Source organism: Gallinula chloropus (genome assembly GCF_964237585.1).
Source record: "Gallinula chloropus genome assembly, contig: HAP1_SCAFFOLD_720, whole genome shotgun sequence".
NCBI lineage: Eukaryota > Metazoa > Chordata > Aves > Gruiformes > Rallidae > Gallinula > Gallinula chloropus.
In genome coordinates this window covers 1-16,353 of record NW_028168788.1, presented here as the reverse complement: position 1 = coordinate 16,353, position 16,353 = coordinate 1, and the positions used below count along the sequence as shown (strand labels likewise).

The following is a 16,353-nucleotide window of genomic DNA, read 5'->3' as shown; positions in this document are numbered from 1 at the left end:
CTTTGGGTGCAGGGCAGGGTGTCCCATGGGGTGAGGACCTGGCTGTGGTGGTTTGGGTCCACCCCAGTGTGGCACAAGGAGCTGGAGCTGGTGCAGCCATGGGGATTCCAGCTGCTTTTTGGGATCAAACACCCCCCACCATGGGGTTCAACCCCCCCCTCTCAGTGCTGGCAGCAGCAGCACCGTGGTCGTGCACCCATCGCTCCCCAGCTGGGCCCCACATGAGAGGGGGCTGCGTCCCATGGGTGGCCAAGGAGAGGGGGTGGGTGATTTGGGGGGGTTTCCTGCCTCCCAGCTGCACCACAGCTGAACAATATCCCCCTTGTGCGGTCCCAGGACGCGTCATTAGCTCCCAAAGCCTTTTCCCAGCTCCTCCCCGCGCTCCCCCGCTTCAGACCAACTAATTGGGAGCACAATGGGGGTAATATCCTGGGGTCCTCTGCCTGCAGCCCCTCTGGGGGCCCCAGGGAGCACCCAGGGCCCTTTTTGGGGGGGGGTGGGGGGGAGGAGCCCTGTGCCAGGTGGGTGGTGGGGGGTTCTGGGGGCTGTTGCTGCCGTTCCGTGGAGGAGATGGGGACCCAGCCGGAGCATCGTGTGGGGAGGGGTCCCCACAGAGCCCCTTGGTGTCCATCTCCAGGGCTCACCCTGGGCATGGTGGGCTTCAGAGGAGACCATGGCTCCTCCAGCATCCCCCCACCATCCCCTCCTTCCATTCCCCCCCCCCCACCCCAGCTCTCCTTCCCCCTCTTACCCCACTGCCCCACCGTCGCGGGGCTGTGGCTGCGCCGCGGGGTGCATGGGAGGGTCTCTCACAGCTCAGGGGGGGTGGGGGGGGGTGTGGGGGGGTGAGGGCTGAGCCCCCCCACCCACCTTGCCCCTCACTTTTCCTTCCCCAATCAGAACCAATTCCGACTCCGCTCTTCACACGAGCGTGATGAACCCCAACCCCCAGGACACCTACCTGGGCCCCGCGCAGGGCGCGCCGCCGCCCGGCCGCCGCAGCGGTGAGTGTGTGTGTCCCCCCCCCTTGACACCCCACTCCAGGGCTCTGGGGGTGTCCCCCCCTCAGCCCTTCCTGCTGTGCTGGCTGCTGTGCCCCCTGTGCTGCTGCTGCTCACAACCCTCCCCTGATCTCTCCCAGGTTTCCTGGACGGTGATGCAGACAGTAAAGGTGAGAGAAGAGTCGGAGCAACGGGTGGGATGGGGATGGGGATGGGGATGGAGAGGGGATGGAGAGGGGATGGGGATGGGGATGGGGATGGGGATGGGGATGGGGATGGGGATGGGGAGGGGATGGGGATGGGGATGGAGAGGGGATGGGGATGGAGAGGGGATGGGGATGGAGAGGGGATGGGGATGGAGAGGGGATGGGGATGGAGAGGGGATGGGGATGGGGATGGGGATGGGGATGGGGATGGGGATGAAGAGGGGATGGGGATGGGGAGGGGGAGGGGGAGGGGGAGGGGATAGGATGGGGATGGGGTTGGGATTGGGATGGGGAGGGGATAGGATGGGGATGGGGTTGGGATTGGGATGGGGATAGGATGGGGATGGGGAGGGGATAGGATGGGGATGGGGAGGGGATAGGATGGGGATGGGGAGGGGATGGGGAGGGGATAGGATGGGGATGGGATGGGGATGGGGAGGGGATAGGATGGGGATGGGATGGGGATGGGGAGGGGATAGGATGGGGATGGGATGGGGATGGGGAGGGGATAGGATGGGGATGGGATGGGGATGGGGAGGGGATAGGATGGGGATGGGGTTGGGATGGGGATGGGGATGGAGAGGGGATGGGGTTGGGATGGGGATGGGGATGGGAAGGGATTGGGATGGGGTTGGGATGGGGATGGGGAAGGGATTGGGATGGGGTTGGGATGGGGATGGGGAAGGGATTGGGATGGGGTTGGGATGGGGATAGGATGGGGATGGGATGGGGATGGGGATGGAGAGGGGATGGGTTGGGATGGAGATTGTGAAGGGATTGGGATGGGATGGGGAGGTGTGGGGGGGCTGTAACACCCGACTCCTGCCCAGTGGGTGGGTGGGCTGTCCCCCTGTCCCCACACTGACCCCTCTGCTCCCTGCTTTCCCCAGTGTTTGTTTTCCAAGTGCCTCCCATCGAAGAGACCTTCGATGACAGCAAGCATTCGCTGAAGCCCTGGGACACCAAGAAGGTGGGTGCAGGGGAGGGGCAGCAGAGGAGGGGCAGCAGGGGAGGGGGCAGCAGGGGAGGGGCAGCAGGGGAGGGGCAGCAGGGGAAGGGCAGCAGGGGAAGGGGCAGCAGGGGAGGGGGCAGCAGGGGAAGGGGCAGCAGGGGAGGGGCAGCAGGGGAGGGGGCAGCAGGGGAGGGGCAGCAGGGGAGGGGCAGCAGGGGAGGGGGCAGCAGGGGTGGGGGCAGCAGGGGTGGGGGCAGCAGGGGTGGGGGCAGCAGGGGAGGGGGCAGCAGGGGAGGGGCAGCAGGGGAGGGGCAGCAGGGGAGGGGCAGCAGGGGAAGGGGCAGCAGGGGAAGGGGCAGCAGGGGAGGGGGCAGCAGGGGAGGGGCAGCAGGGGAGTCACCCCTGTGCCCCCCTGCCCCGCGCTGCCCACTTCCTGCCTGCGGTTACCACACCAGGATGGCTCTGCCTCCTTCCTGCCCTCAGACCCAGCTGGGACAGGGCTGGGGGGGGAAAGGGGGGGGTTGTGATGGTGGGACAGAGGAGGGGAAGCAAAGATTTGGCATCCCAGCTTTGTTTTGCTGACTCTTGCCCTTTGGTTTCACAGCTCTCCTCCTCCTCAGCCCGGCCACGGTCCTGTGAAGTCCCTGGGATCCAGTAAGTGCTCTGGGATGTGACTGGGGCTGGAAATGGGGGGGTGGGGGGGGGCAGGGGGGTGCTGTGCTGCTAGGGAGGGGGGGATGTGGAAGGAAGCAGCTGCCTGCCCACACTGAGCCTGTCCCTCCTCTTCCCCCAGCATATTCCCGTCGCCGGATCAACCTGCCAACGTCCCCCTCATCCCCTCGGCCCTCAACACGGGCGGTTCCCTTCCTGACCTCACCAACCTGCACTTCCCCTCCCCGCTGCCCACCCCTCTGGACCCTGATGAGACGGCTTTTCCCAGCCTGAGCGGGGGCAACAGCACCAGCAACCTGGCCAACACCATGACCCACCTGGGCATCAGCGGCGGCATGGGACTGGGGACGGGCTACGACTCGCCAGGTGAGGGGCTGGGCCCGGCCCGCCGCCGCCGGGGAGACACCAGAGACCCCGTCCCGGGGTGGCTGGAGCCTGAAGGGACGTCCCCCCAGGGGGAGACACCCCCGTGGTGGGGGCCAGGGGGAGAAGGCAGCAGCCTGGAGCCGGCTGGGACAGAGATCGGGCTCCCCGGGCTCTGTGGGACGGAGCCGCCGCAGCCTGGGAGCGGGATGGGGAAGAGCTGGGGGGGTGTGGGGGGGTCTGAACGGTGTCCCATGGGGGTGCAGGATGGCAGCCCCAGCAGGGATCCCACCCCAGCACCCCACACTTGCCGTGCTGGAGCTTCCTGGTGCCGGTGCCGTGCCCGGGCTGTGTGTGTGTTTCCGTCTCTCGTCTCCATCGTTCTGGTCGCCTCCGTCACCTTCCATCCCACCTGAGGCAGAGAGATGGGGGAACCATCCCCCTGCCCCGATCCTGGGAGGAGATCCTGGGGGGAAATGGGCTGATTCCATGGGTAACAGTGGTGTCTCTTCTTTTTTTGTCCCCACAGGACTTACCTCACCTATGCAGAGCTCCCTGAGTAACCCGTCCCTGCAGTCCTCGCTTAGCAATCCCAACCTCCAGGCCTCCCTGCGCAGCCCCTCTCTCCAGTCCTCCCTCAGCAACCCCTCTCTCCAATCATCCCAAAGCAGTTCCTCCATCCCTTCCTCGCTCTCCAACCAGTCCCTGCCTTCCTCCCTCTCTTCCTCCCTCAGCAACCCCTCCCTCCCCACGTCCCCCCGCAGCCAGCCCATGCAATCTTCCCCCAGCAACCCCAGCCTGCCCTCCGGCTTGAGCGGCTCTTCCTACGCCCCCCTGGTGCAGGCGACCACCTCGCCCCGCCGACGGGTCCCGCTCAGCCCCCTCACCCTCCCCATGGGTGGAGACTCCAGAAGGCAGCACCCCAAACAGTTCTCACCAACAATGTCACCCACATTGTCCTCCATCACCCAGGTATGCATGGTCCATCCCAAAGAACCCCCCCCCAAAACCCCGCGCGCCGCTGCCGCCGCCGCGCGCTCGCCCGGCTCCTCCTTCCTCCACTTCTTCTCTCTGTGTCTCGTTTCCATCCTCATCTCAGCCACAAGCCCAGGGCAGCCCCCTCATTCCCCTCACCCCACCCCGAATTCCCCCTCTCCCTGACTGGAGCACCCCCTTTTCCTCACCAGGAGGGAGCTCTGCGCTGTCAGGGGTGGGGAATTTGGGGTGGGGTGGGGGAACGATGAGGTGCGGGGAGCCCAGCCCGTGCTGGGTGCTGGGTTGTTGATGGTGGGGCTGAAATTTGGGTGCTCCCAGCTGGCTGTGATCCCACTCCTGGTGCTGGGGGTGCACTGGGGCACGGCACAGACGGGGTCACCAAGCAGAGGGGCCGGATCCTGGTGGGTGCAGGGTACAGACTGACCCCCCCCACCCCCTTTTTCCCCCCCCCCTTTCTCTGCAGGGGGTACCCCTGGATACCAGCAAGCTGCCAGCCGACCAGCGGCTCCCACCCTACTCCTACAGCCAGCCTGGCCTGCTCCTGCAGTCCCAGCCCAGCCAGAAACCCCTGCACCAAGCTGTGCAGCCCCCTCCTCAGCCGCCGCTGCCCCCCGTCCCTCCGGCACGGCCCCCAGTACCTCCCAGTGGAGCCACGCAGCGTCCGTACCCTTCCCAGTACCAGCCTAACGCTTCCCTGCAGCAGCACCAGCAGCAACTGGGACAATCCCTGAGTGACTTCGGCTTGGGCAGCGTGAGTGACCCCGGGGTGGGTGCTGGGGGGGGCACACAGGGGGGATACACACACGTACTGGGAACGTTGGTGCCCATCACCCGCCTCTTCCCCGCAGTTCGACCAGTTTGGGATGGGGGAGAGTCCCACCGGGAACAGCGGGGGGTTCCCTGAGGATTTGGGGAGCCTGAGTTACCCCCCCAGCGAGGGCACCTACGACCCCCACGTCCTCAACCGGCAAAACCTGAGCAACTGCAGCCGCCACGGCCCCATCCCCAACATCATCCTCACAGGTGGGGGCAGCGCAGGGGAGCGGGGTGGGTGCTGAGGGGGAGATAGGGGAGAGCAGGATGGGTGCTGAAGTTGGGGGAACAGGATGGGTGCCGAGGGGGAGTTGGGGGAAAGCCAGATGGGTGTTGAGGTGGGGATGGGGAGCAGGCTGGGTGCTGAGGTGGAGTTGGGGGGGAGCAGGCTGGGTGCTGAGGTTGGGGGGAGCAGGCTGGGTGCTGAGGTTGGGGGAGCAGGATGGGTGCTGAGGTGGGGTTGGGGGAGCAGCAGGATGGGTGCTGAGGGGGAGCAGGCTGGGTGCTGAGGGGGAGTCAGGGGAGCAGGCTGGGTGCTGAGGGGGATTTGGGGGGGAGCAGGCTGGGTGCTGAGGTTGGGGGAGCAGGCTGGGTGCTGAGGGGGAGTTAGGGGGGAGCAGGCTGGGTGCTGAGGTTGGGGGAGCAGGCTGGGTGCTGAGAGGGGCAGGATGGGTGCTGAGGGGGAGTTGGGGGGGAGCAGGCTGGGTGCTGAGGGGAGTCAGGGGAGCAGGCTGGGTGCTGAGAGGGATTTAGGGGGGAGCAGGCTGGGTGCTGAGGGGAGGAGGATGGGTGCCAAGGGCAGTCAGGGCAGCAGGCTGGGTGCTGAGAGGGGCACGACAGGCGCTGGGGTGGGGGATGACGAATCCATCTGGGTGCTGACCCCTCTCCCCCCCCAACCCTCTCTCCCCCCTTTCCCCACCCCTTCCCCCCCAGCAGGAGACTCTCCCCCGGGCATCTCCAAGGAGATCGCCACGGCTCTGGCCGGTGTCCCGGGCTTCGAGGTGGAGGCGGCGGCGCTGGGGCTGGAGGAGGAGCTGAAGATCGAGCCGCTGACGCTGGACGGGCTGAACATGCTGAGCGACCCCTACGCGCTGCTCACCGACCCGGCCGTGGAGGACTCGTTCCGCACCGACCGCCTGCAGTGACCGCCCGGGGGGGCTGCAGACCCCCCCCCCGCCCCCCAACACCCTCCCCAGCTCTCCCTCTGCCCCCCACCCATCTATTCTCCCCCCTCCAAACATCCCTCCCCTCCCCTTACTCACTTTTTCTCCCTGTAAAACGGTGACCCCCCCCCCTCCCCTCCCATGGGGCTGGGGCTGGGGGTGGGGGGGGGACACTGGATTGGAAGAGGGGGGGGGGGCACACACCACACCCCCTCCCCAACAAGAGCCAGGCGCTCTCTGGCACCCCCAAACCCCGGTGGAGAGGGGGCTCCTATGTTCCCCCCCCCACGGGGGTGGCTGTACATAACCCCATAGGTAGAGACCCCCCCCCAGGGCTGGTTTGGGGGGGTGTGTGTGAAGGGGGGGGGATGGGGGGGGGGCTGCTTCTCTTTCTATTTCGTTTTTCTTCTTGCTAATCATCATGTTTAAGGAGAATTCCCGCTGGTGTGTGTGTCCCCCCCCCACTCAGCTGCTCCCCATATGTACCCCCAGCCCCCCTGCCCCCCCCCCAGCCCCCCCCCAGCTGCTGGGGACCCCGCGGGACGTGTAGAAAGCACTTGTAACTTTGCCCCCCCTCTCCCCCCCACCCCCCCCCCCCAAAATACGCCCAGGGGAGCGTGGGGGCCTCGTCTGTGGGCTGGGGGGGGACACATGGGACCCCCCCCCAGGGAGGGAGCCAGAGTGATTTATTATTATTATTATTTTTTAAAATATATTATATGTTAATTAAACGCTGCCTGTGGGGGGGGTGTGGCTGATTTGGGGGGGGGGGGGGCATTGGGTGGGGGGTGTCAGCTGCTTGAACTAACCCCCCCCCCAGCTGCCAGGGTCTGGGGTCCCTTACTGTGGGGAGGGGGGGTGCAATGGGCTCCTTGCAGTTCCTGGGGGGAGTGTGGGGAGCTTGGGGAGGGTCTTTTAGGGGCGTTCTTTGGGGTTCTTTTGGGGGGGGGGATCCTGGAGGGGTCTCTGTGACTCCTGGGGGTCCTTGTAGGTTCCTTGGGGGGGGTCCTGAGGGGGTCCCTGGGGAGTCCTGTAACTCCTGGGAGTCCTGGGATGGGTCCTGTGGGGACCCTGAGTGGACTCTTGAGGGTCCCTGTAGGTCCCTGTGGGGGTCCCAGGGTGTCCCTGTGTGTCAATGTGACTCCTGAGCGTCTTTGGGGGGGGTTCGGGGGGGTTCCTGGGGGTCGTTGGGGGGGCCCTGGGGATCCCCGTGACTCCTGAGTGGCCTGGGTGGGTCCCGGGGGGATCTCTGAGGGTCCCTGTCGGCCCCAGGGGGGGGTCTCAGGGGGTCCCTGTGTGTCTCTGTAACTCCTGAGGGTCCCGGGGGGGTCTGTGAGGGTCCCTGTCGGCCCCAGGGGGGGTCTCGGGGGCTCCCTATGTGTCTCTGTGACTCCTGAGGGTCCCGGGGGGGTCTCTGAGGGTCCCTGTTGGCCCCAGGGGGGGTCTCGGGGGGTCCCTGTGTGTCTCTGTGACTCCTGAGGGTCCCTGTAGGTCCCTGTAGGCCCCAAGGTGGGTCCCGCCGGGTCTCTGAGGGTCCCTGCAGGTCCCTGGGAGGGTCCCCGGGCCCCGCCTTGGGTGGGGGGTGTGTAGGGTGGGGGGGGTGTAGGGGGGGGGGGTGCAGCTCCCGTCGGCGTGCCGGGAGTCATCCCGCTCGCCAGGGGGCGCTGTCGGCGGCGGGAGTTGGGGGGGGTGGGCGGCCGGGCGGGCTGGCGGCAGCGGCCCGGCGGAGCGGGTGGCGCGGCCCGGCCCGGCCCGCAGGTACCGGCGGGGATGGGGGGGGGCACCGGGCCCCGGCCCGGGGCGGCACCGGGCGCTGCTCCGCGGGGCCGGGAAGGGCCGGCCGGGGGGGTGCTGCCCGTAGGGCCCGGCGTGGGGGGGCTGCGGCTGTCCCCGCTCCCCCTTCGGGCAGCCCCCGGCCGGGCCGGGCCGGGCCGGGCCGGGCCGGGCCCCCCCCGCGGGCAGCGCCGGTGAGGGGGGGGACACACACGGGGAGGGGGACGGACACACCGGGGACACCCATTGGGGTGGGGGGACCCGTCCCCAGGCGCTCCGCAGCCCCCCGCGGCCTCCTGGGGAGCCGTGGCGGGGTGTTCGGGGGGGCACAGGGCAGCCCAGGGACACCCCCCCCCCCCCGGCCCCTCCGGTTTCTCCCCTCCGGAGGGTGAAGCGGGCGCCGGGCCCGGCCGCCCTCACACGGCACCGGGCTAAAAATAGCCACGCTGGGGGCTGGGGGCTGGGGGGGGGTCCCCGGCTGGGGGCTGGGGGCTGGGGGCAGGCTCGGGGCTGGGGCGGGGGTGCTGCAGCAGCCCCGGGGGGGTGCGACACCCCCCGCCCCACCTAAAGGCCCTGCTGAGGGGGGGTGGGGGGTCTCCGTGTTTGGGGTTGGGACCCATTTATCCATCCCCCCATCCCCCCACCCCCCATCCCCGGTGCGGAGAGGCGGCCCCGCGCCCCGCGGGAGGGGGTGACAGCCCCGAGGGTGTGACGTGACGTGGGGGGTTCACCGCCCCGCCCCCCCTTTTCCTTCCCCTTTCCCACCCGCCCCACGCAGCGCTCCAGCTCCACGGGCCTCCGCCGACCCTCCTGCGGCACCCTGGGCAAGCTGGGGGTGCTGGGGCCAGGGAAGGGGGGTGCGTGGAGGGGAGAGGGGACAGGGGACGGCTGCGGGTCTGGGGGGAGCAGCCACCAAGCTTGGGGAAGGGGGGATGGGGCGAGGGGGGGTTACGCTGCGGGGTGTGGGGGGGTCCTGTCGCAGGGGTGCTTGGCCTGAGGGGTGTCTGTTGTGCTTGGGGTGGGGTGTTGCCCCCCTTCCCAAGCTGGGGGGACCCCTGTGCTGTCACCCCCTGGCTTGGCGGCGCCACCGGAAACCTCCTCCCTTCCCGTCCCCGGCGCTTTCGCCCCGTCAGCTCTGCCGTGGGGCACCCCACGCTGCCGGCCTGCCAGGGCCAAGGGAGGGGGTCTGTGTGTCTGTCTGAGGCGGTGGGGGGTTTCCCTGCACCGTGGGGGGTCTCAGGGGCCACGTATCCCCCTGTTTCACCCCCTCACCCCCTTACCCTACACCCCAACCAGATGCCGTGGGGGAAGGAACCATGTCGGACGAGAAGCCCCCGCAGCTGGTGGACTATTTCGTGGTGGCTGGACTGACGGACGCGTCGCGGCCGCTGGAGGAGGAGAACCAGCAGCAGCAGCACCGCCTGGCCCGGCCCAGCGAGCCCATCACCGATGTGGCCGTCATCATCCGCTCGCAGGGCGAGGAGGTGCCCCACGGCTTCACCTGCATCGACACCACCACCTCGGGGCACCCCGTGGAGCTCAACGCCGGGCTGCTCAACAACCCCCAGATGGTCATCTGCTACAAGAGGGGGAGGGACAAACCCCCCCTCATCGAGCTGGGGTGAGTCCCGGGGGGCTTTTTATGGGGGGTCAGGGGATGATGAGGTCCCTAGGGGGGTCCTCAGCCCACCTCTCCAGCTCTCAGGGTGCACTATGAGGGTCAGGTGGGGTGAATCCCATGGGGCTTTTTAGGGGGGAGGATGAGCTCCCTGGGGGTGTCCTCATCCCATCTCTCCACCTCTCAGGGTGCACTATGAGGGTCAGGTGGGGTGAGTCCCATGGGGCTTTTTATGGGAGGGGGGAGGATGAGCTCCCTGGGGGTGTCCTCACCCCACCTCTCTACCTCTCAGGGTGCACTATGAGGGTCAGATGGGGTGAATCCCATGGGGCTTTTTAGGAGGGGAGAGGATGAGCTCCCTGGGGGTGTCCTCACCCCACCTCTCTACCTCTCAGGGTGCACTATGAGGGTCAGATGGGGTGAATCCCATGGGGCTTTTTAGGAGGGGAGAGGATGAGCTCCCTGGGGGTGTCCTCACCCCACCTCTCTACCTCTCAGGGTGCACTATGAGGGTAAGATGGGGTGAGTCCCATGGACTGGGGTGTTTTAGGAGGGGGGAGGATGAGCTCCCTGGGGGTGTCCTCACCCCACCTCTCAGGGTGCACTATGAGGGTCAGGTGGGGTGAGTCCCATGGGGCTTTTTAGGGGGGAGGATGATCTCCCTGGGGGTGTCCTCACCCCGCTCTCCACCTCTCAGGGTGCACTATGAGGGTAAGGACCGCCCGAAGCCGGGCTATAAGATCCTGGACACGACGCCCTACAGCCGCTCAGCCAACCTCAACTCGGGGGGGCCGGGCCACCAACGCACCTTCCTGACCTACCGACGGGCGGCGGAGCCCCACGGCCACAACACGCTGGGGGTCACCGATCTCTGCCTCGTTATGCCCAGCAAGGGCGAGAGCACCCCCCACACCTTCTGCAGGGTGGACAAGAACCTCAACACCAGCATGGTGGGTGCCACAGTCGCTGCTGGGATCCCCCCTGCCACCATCCAGCCCATGCTGACCCCCCCCCCACCCCTCTTTTCTCCAATCCCTCCTTGCAGTGGGGCCCTGCAGTGTTCCTGTGCTACAAGATCGCCATGGCCAAGGCCAACACGCTGGTCTATGAAGCAGGTAGGAGCTCTCATGGTGATTGGGCAGCCTGGAGAGGAGAAGGCTGTGGGGGGACCTCATTGCAGCCCCCCAGTCCCTGAAGGGAGCAGAGGAACAGGAGGGGAATCAGCTTGTTAAAGGGTGGATAATGGCAGGACAAGGGGATGGGGTGAAGCTGGAGGAGGGAAGGGGGAGAGGAGAGATTGGGGGGAAGTTCTGTGCAGAGAGAGTGGTGAGGGGCTGGAACAGGCTGCCCAGAGAGGGGGTGGGTGCCCCATCCCTGGGGGTGTTCAAGGCCAGGTTGGCTGGGGCCCTGGGCAGCCTTGTGTAGCTCCAGGCCTGGAGGTTGGTGTCCCTGCCTGTGGCAGGGGGTTGGAGCTCTGGGACCCTTGGGGTCCCTCCCAGCCCAGCCCAGCCTGGGATTCTCTGATTCTATGAAATGATGAAGGTGAGGGTCATCAATCTGTCTGTCTGTCCATCCAGGGTTGCTGGGACGTTACCCTGAGCAGGACAGCGAGTCCTTTCCCCTTCCTGAATCGGTTCCTGTCTTCTGCCTGCCCATGGGGGCCACCATCGAGAGCTGGCCGGCCGACACCAAGTACCCCCTGCCCGTCTTCTCCACCTTCGTGCTGACCGGCGCTTCGGGTGACAAGGCAGGATGGGGCGAGACAGGGACCAGAGCAGGATGGGGCATCAACGAGGGGTGGGGGGGTGACGAAAGGGGGGGTGTGGGGGGGAGGAAGGGTGTGTGTGTGTGGGGGGAGGGGTGGGGGGGTGATTTCTCACCCTGAGCCCCCCACCCCACGCAGGTTTACGGCGCTGCCATCCAGTTCCACGAGGCCTTTCCCCGGGAGCGGCTGTCGGAGAAGCAGAGCCTGAGGCTGGGGCTGCTGAGCGTGGTGGATCGGCGGCCCGTGGGCGGCCGCTCGCTCCAGACCCGCAAGAGCATCTGTGTCCTGTCCCACTGGCCCTTCTTCGACGTCTTCCGCAAGTTCCTCATGTTCATCTACCGCTACTCCATCTCCGGGCCCCACGTGCTGCCCCTTGAGACGTGAGCGCTGGGTGGGCTGGGGAAGGAAAGGAAGGGGGGGTGGAATTTGGGGTGGGAGGGATGAGGGGGTGTCCCCTCCACCCCTCTGCCCCGCTGATGGGTCCCTCTGGCTGCAGGCACATCTCCCACTTCATGCACAACGTCCCCTTCCCGTCCCCGCAGCGCCCGCGGATCCTGGTCCAGGTGAGGCAGCATGTGTGTCCTGTGTCCCCCCCCAGTGCCATCCCCGTGCTGGTTCCTCCCCTTCCCACATCCCACCTTGTCCCCTTGTCCCCTCAGATGTCCCCGTATGACAACCTGCTGCTGTGCCGGCCCGTGTCCTCCCCGCTGCCGCTCAGGTAGGACTGGCTGCAGGGTGCTGGGAGTGGGGGGACACACTCGGGGGGGGACACAGGAGCGCTGAGTGACGTGCTGTGGGGTGCTGGGAGGGGGACACACACGCAGGAGGGGGACATAGGATCACTTAGTGATGTGCTGGGGGGTGCTGGGGACACACACACAGAGGAGGGGGACACAGGACCCCTGAGTGACGTGCTGTGGGGTGCTGGGGACACACACACACACAGAGGAGGGGGACACAGGAGCGCTGAGTGATGTGCTCTGGGGTGCTGGGGACACACACACAGAGGAGGGGGACACAGGACCACTGAGTGACGTGCTGGGGGGTGCTGGGGACACACACACAGGAGGGGGACACAGGACCCCTGAGTGACGTGCTGTGGGGTGCTGGGAGGGGGACACACACACACAGGAGGGGGACACAGGACCCCTGAGTGATGTGCTGGGGGGTGCTGGGGACACACACACACACACAGGAGGGGGACACAGGACCCCTGAGCGACCTGTCCCCCTGTGTGTCCCCTCCTGGCCCCGCAGCGGCGCCAGCTTCCTCACGCTGCTGCAGAACCTGGGTCCTGACAACGCGGTGTCGCTGCTGGTGGCCGTGCTGACCGAGCAGAAGCTGCTCATCCACTCCCTGCGCCCCGACGTCCTGACCAGCGTGGGCGAAGCCTTGGTGGCGGTGAGTGCCGGGGAGACACCGGGCTGGGGAGGAAAGGGGCACTGGGGGCTGTGGGGGGGGGTGGTGTGGGTGGGAGGGAGAACCACGCCGCGACGCCGGGGACCCCCCGGCCCGCGGCACTGACCGCCCTTGTCCTGTCCCCAGATGATCTTCCCCCTGCGCTGGCAGTGCCCCTACATCCCGCTGTGCCCGCTGGCGCTGGCTGACGTGCTGTGTGCCCCCGTGCCCTTCATTGTAGGCATCCACTCCAGCTACTTCGACCTCTACGAGCCCCCCAGGGACGTCATCTTCGTCGACCTCGATACCAACACCATCTTCCAGTGAGTGACACCCCCCCCCAACCCTGTTTTCAGGCTACAGGGGGGGTTATGGGGGGGGATTCACCCGCTGGGTGCTGCCTGGGGGGGGATCCACTGGGTGTTCCCCCCTCATCCCTTGGTGTTTCACCTTTGATCCTTCAAGGAGTGAGGAACGCAAGCTGCTGTCTCCCCGCTCCCTGCCCCGCCGGCCCTGCAAGGTGCTGCTGGCCTCACTGCACAGCCTCTCCCAGCAGCTGGATGAGAGTGAGTGGTGCCCCCCCACCCCCACCCCAACCCCCCCCAGGACTCCCCCAAACCCCTAATCCCCACCCTTGCCCCCTTGACAACCCCCCTGCCCCTTTCCTGTCGCCCAGTGTACAGCGGGCCGGGGGAGGAGGCGTCGCTGGAGCTGCTGCTGAGCGACGTGGAGGCGGCGCGGGGCCGGCGGGCGCAGCTGGAGCTGGAGGCGCGAGCGGCCTTCCTGCGCTTCATGGCCTGCGCCCTGCGCGGGTACCGCTCCTTCCTGCGCCCCATCGCCCTGGCCGCCACCCCGGCCGGGCGCGACGCCGGCAGCCTCTTCGCCTTGCAGGGTGGGGAGAGGGGAAAGGGGTGGGGTGGGGATGGGGATGGGGATGGGATGGGGTGGGGATGGGGATGGGATGGGGTGGGGTGGGGATGGGATGGGATGGGATGGGATGGGATGGGATGGGGATGGGGATGGGATGGGGTGGGGATGGGGATGGGGTGGGGTGGGGATGGGATGGGATGGGATGGGATGGGATGGGATGGGATGGGATGGGATGGGATGGGATGGGATGGGATGGGATGGGATGGGATGGGATGGAGTGGGGTGGGATGGGATGGGATGGGATGGGGTGGGGTGGGATGGGATCACATGGGATGGGACAGGGATGGGTTGAGGTGGGATGGGGATGGGGTGGAATGGGATAGGGATGGGGTGGGGATGGGATCGGATGAGATGGGGATGAGGATGGGATGGGGATAGGATTGGGATGGCGATGGGATGGTGTGTGGTGGGTGAAGATGGGATGGGATGGGATGGGGTAGGATGGTGTGGGGTGGGGATGGGGTGGGATGGAGTGGGATGGGGTGCGGATGGGATCACATGGGATGGGATGAGGATGGGGGTGAGATGGGTTGGGGCTGGGAATGGGATGGGGATGGGGTTGGAATGGGGATGGGATGGAGATAGGATTGGGATGACGATGGGGATGGGGATGGGATGACGATGGGGATGGGGATGGGGATGGGATGCCGATGGGGATGGGGATGGGGATAGGGATGGGATGGTGATGGGGATGGGGATGGGATGGTGATGGGATGGGATGGGATGGGATGAGAGTTGAGCTGAATTTAACACATCCCCCTCCTCCCCATTCCTCCTGCCCTGGTCAGGGTTCCTCAAGTCCCGGGAGCGGGCGTACCACCGCTTCTACGGGCAGCTGCTGCGCACGCAGCTCTTCACCCAGTTCATCGAGGACTGCTCCTTCGCCAGCGACAGGGACCCCTGCCTCGAGTTCTTCGACACCTGCGTGGATAAGGTGGGTGCCCCCAGCTCTGTGCCATGTCCCCCCAGCCCCACATCCCCCCCCCCATCCCCGGCTGAGGCTGTGTGCCCCCTCCCCAGGTCCAGGCGGAGCTGGAGAAGCCGGAGGACACCCCGCTGATGGAGCTGGATGACCCACGGGGCGGGGAACACACCGTCTTCATCACCCCCCCAGAGCAGCCAGCGGGTCCCGATGGTTCTGAGCTGCCTGCACAGTACCGGTGAGCCCCGCACTGAGCCCCCCCCAACTCCCTCCTGCCCCCCAAACCCCCCTGACTGACCCTTTGTGCCCTCCCCCCCCCAGCTATGATGGGTTCCCCACCCTGCGCCCCAAGCTTCTGGAGCCCCCCCGGGACCCGCTGGTTGCCCAGCTGTGCCAGGCCAGGAGCAGTGCCCCCAGCAGCCCAGCCCCACGCAGGACCAAGCAGGTGAGCGGGGCCACCAGTGCAACGAGTTGCCCAGGCCTCAGCAAAGACAGGGGCAGCAAAAGGTGCAGGATACCACCTGCCCCCCCCGTCCCCCAACCCTTATCTCCTTCCTCTTCCTCCTCCCATCACTCAGGAGATGAAGGTGGCTCAGAGGGTGGCCCAGAAGTACTCCTCAGTGCCCGATATGTGGGCTAAGTGCCTGCTGGGCCATTGCTACGGGCTGTGGTTCCTCTACCTCCCCACCCACGTCCGCGCCGCCCCCGCCAAGCTGCGCGCGCTCCAGCTGGCCTACGACGTCCTGCGCAAGATGGAAGCTCACAAAGTGGTGCTGCCCGACGAGGTGGGCGTTGGGGCGCAGGAGGAGGGGGTCAGAGAGGTTGAGGGACCCCCCTCCACCTTTCCTACTCACCTGTGTCCCCCCCCACGCCCTGGCCAGGTGTGTTACCGCATCCTGATGCAGCTCTGCGGGCAGTACGGGGAGCCGGTGCTGTCGGTGCGGGTGCTGCTGGAGATGAAGCGCGCCGGCATCGTGCCCAACACCATCACCTACGGCTACTACAACAAGGTGACAGTGGGGAGCAGGAACGTTTGGGGAGGGGGGAGGATCAGGAGATGGGTCCCCGTTGGCGTCTGATTGTGTTGTGATCCCCCCATCACAGAGTCTCACAGAGTCACAGGGTTGGAAAAGCCCTTTAAGCTCCTCAAGTCCAACCGTTCCCATCCTGTGCTGAACCAGCTCCCTGAGCACCTCATCTCCCCTCTGTTAAACACCCCCAGGGAAGGGGACTCAGCCCCTCCCTGGGCAGCCTGTGCCACAGCCCCACAACTCTGCCAGGGAAGAACTTTCCCCTCCATCTGCTCTGCCCCTCCCTGGGGCAGCTTGAGCCCATTGCCCCTTGTCCCATCTCCTGTCCCCTGGCTGCAGAGACCATCGCCCACCTCTCTGCACCCTCCTGGCAGGGCAGGGGAGGTGGGGAGAAGGTCTCCCCTCAGCCTCCTCTTCTCCAGGCTGAACACACCCAGCTCCCTCAGCTGCTCCTCAGAGGATTTGCCCTCCAGCCCCTTCCCCAGCCTGGTTGCCCTTCTCTGCACTCGCTCCAGGACCTCAATGTCCTTCTGATACTGAGGAGCCCAGAACTGGACCCAGCACTGGAGCTGCAGCCTCCCCAGTGCCCAGTCCAGGGGCACAATCCCCTCCCCAGCCCTACTGGCCACCCTATTTCTGACACAAGCCAGGATGCCCTTGGCTTTCCTGGCCCCTGGGCACACTGCTGGCTCCTGTTCATCCTGCAGCCACCCAACACCCCCAGGTCCTTCTCTCCTGACAGCTCTTCAG

At 66.9% G+C, this 16,353-nt stretch overlaps 2 protein-coding genes across 2 annotated transcripts; both read left to right on the top strand.

Annotated features, from left to right (window-relative positions):
* Positions 1-900: 900 nt before the first annotated feature.
* CRTC2 (CREB regulated transcription coactivator 2) lies at positions 901-6,895 on the top strand (the record flags this gene model as incomplete). The annotated part of the gene is made up of 9 exons (XM_084280637.1): positions 901-1,004; positions 1,142-1,171; positions 2,098-2,177; positions 2,764-2,813; positions 2,953-3,197; positions 3,724-4,166; positions 4,654-4,941; positions 5,039-5,213; positions 5,940-6,895. Coding segments are annotated over 9 exons (1,624 nt in total), but the record flags the coding sequence as incomplete, so codon positions are not given.
* Positions 6,896-9,255: 2,360 nt separating this feature from the next.
* On the top strand, positions 9,256-15,582 carry DENND4B (DENN domain containing 4B; the record flags this gene model as incomplete). Its single annotated transcript, XM_084280636.1, has 16 exons — positions 9,256-9,560; positions 10,255-10,507; positions 10,603-10,672; positions 11,135-11,304; positions 11,461-11,702; positions 11,819-11,885; positions 11,982-12,040; positions 12,579-12,723; positions 12,868-13,043; positions 13,186-13,286; positions 13,397-13,612; positions 14,439-14,584; positions 14,671-14,810; positions 14,894-15,017; positions 15,151-15,357; positions 15,454-15,582. Coding segments are annotated over 16 exons (2,550 nt in total), but the record flags the coding sequence as incomplete, so codon positions are not given.
* Between the last annotated feature and the right edge of the window lie 771 nt (positions 15,583-16,353).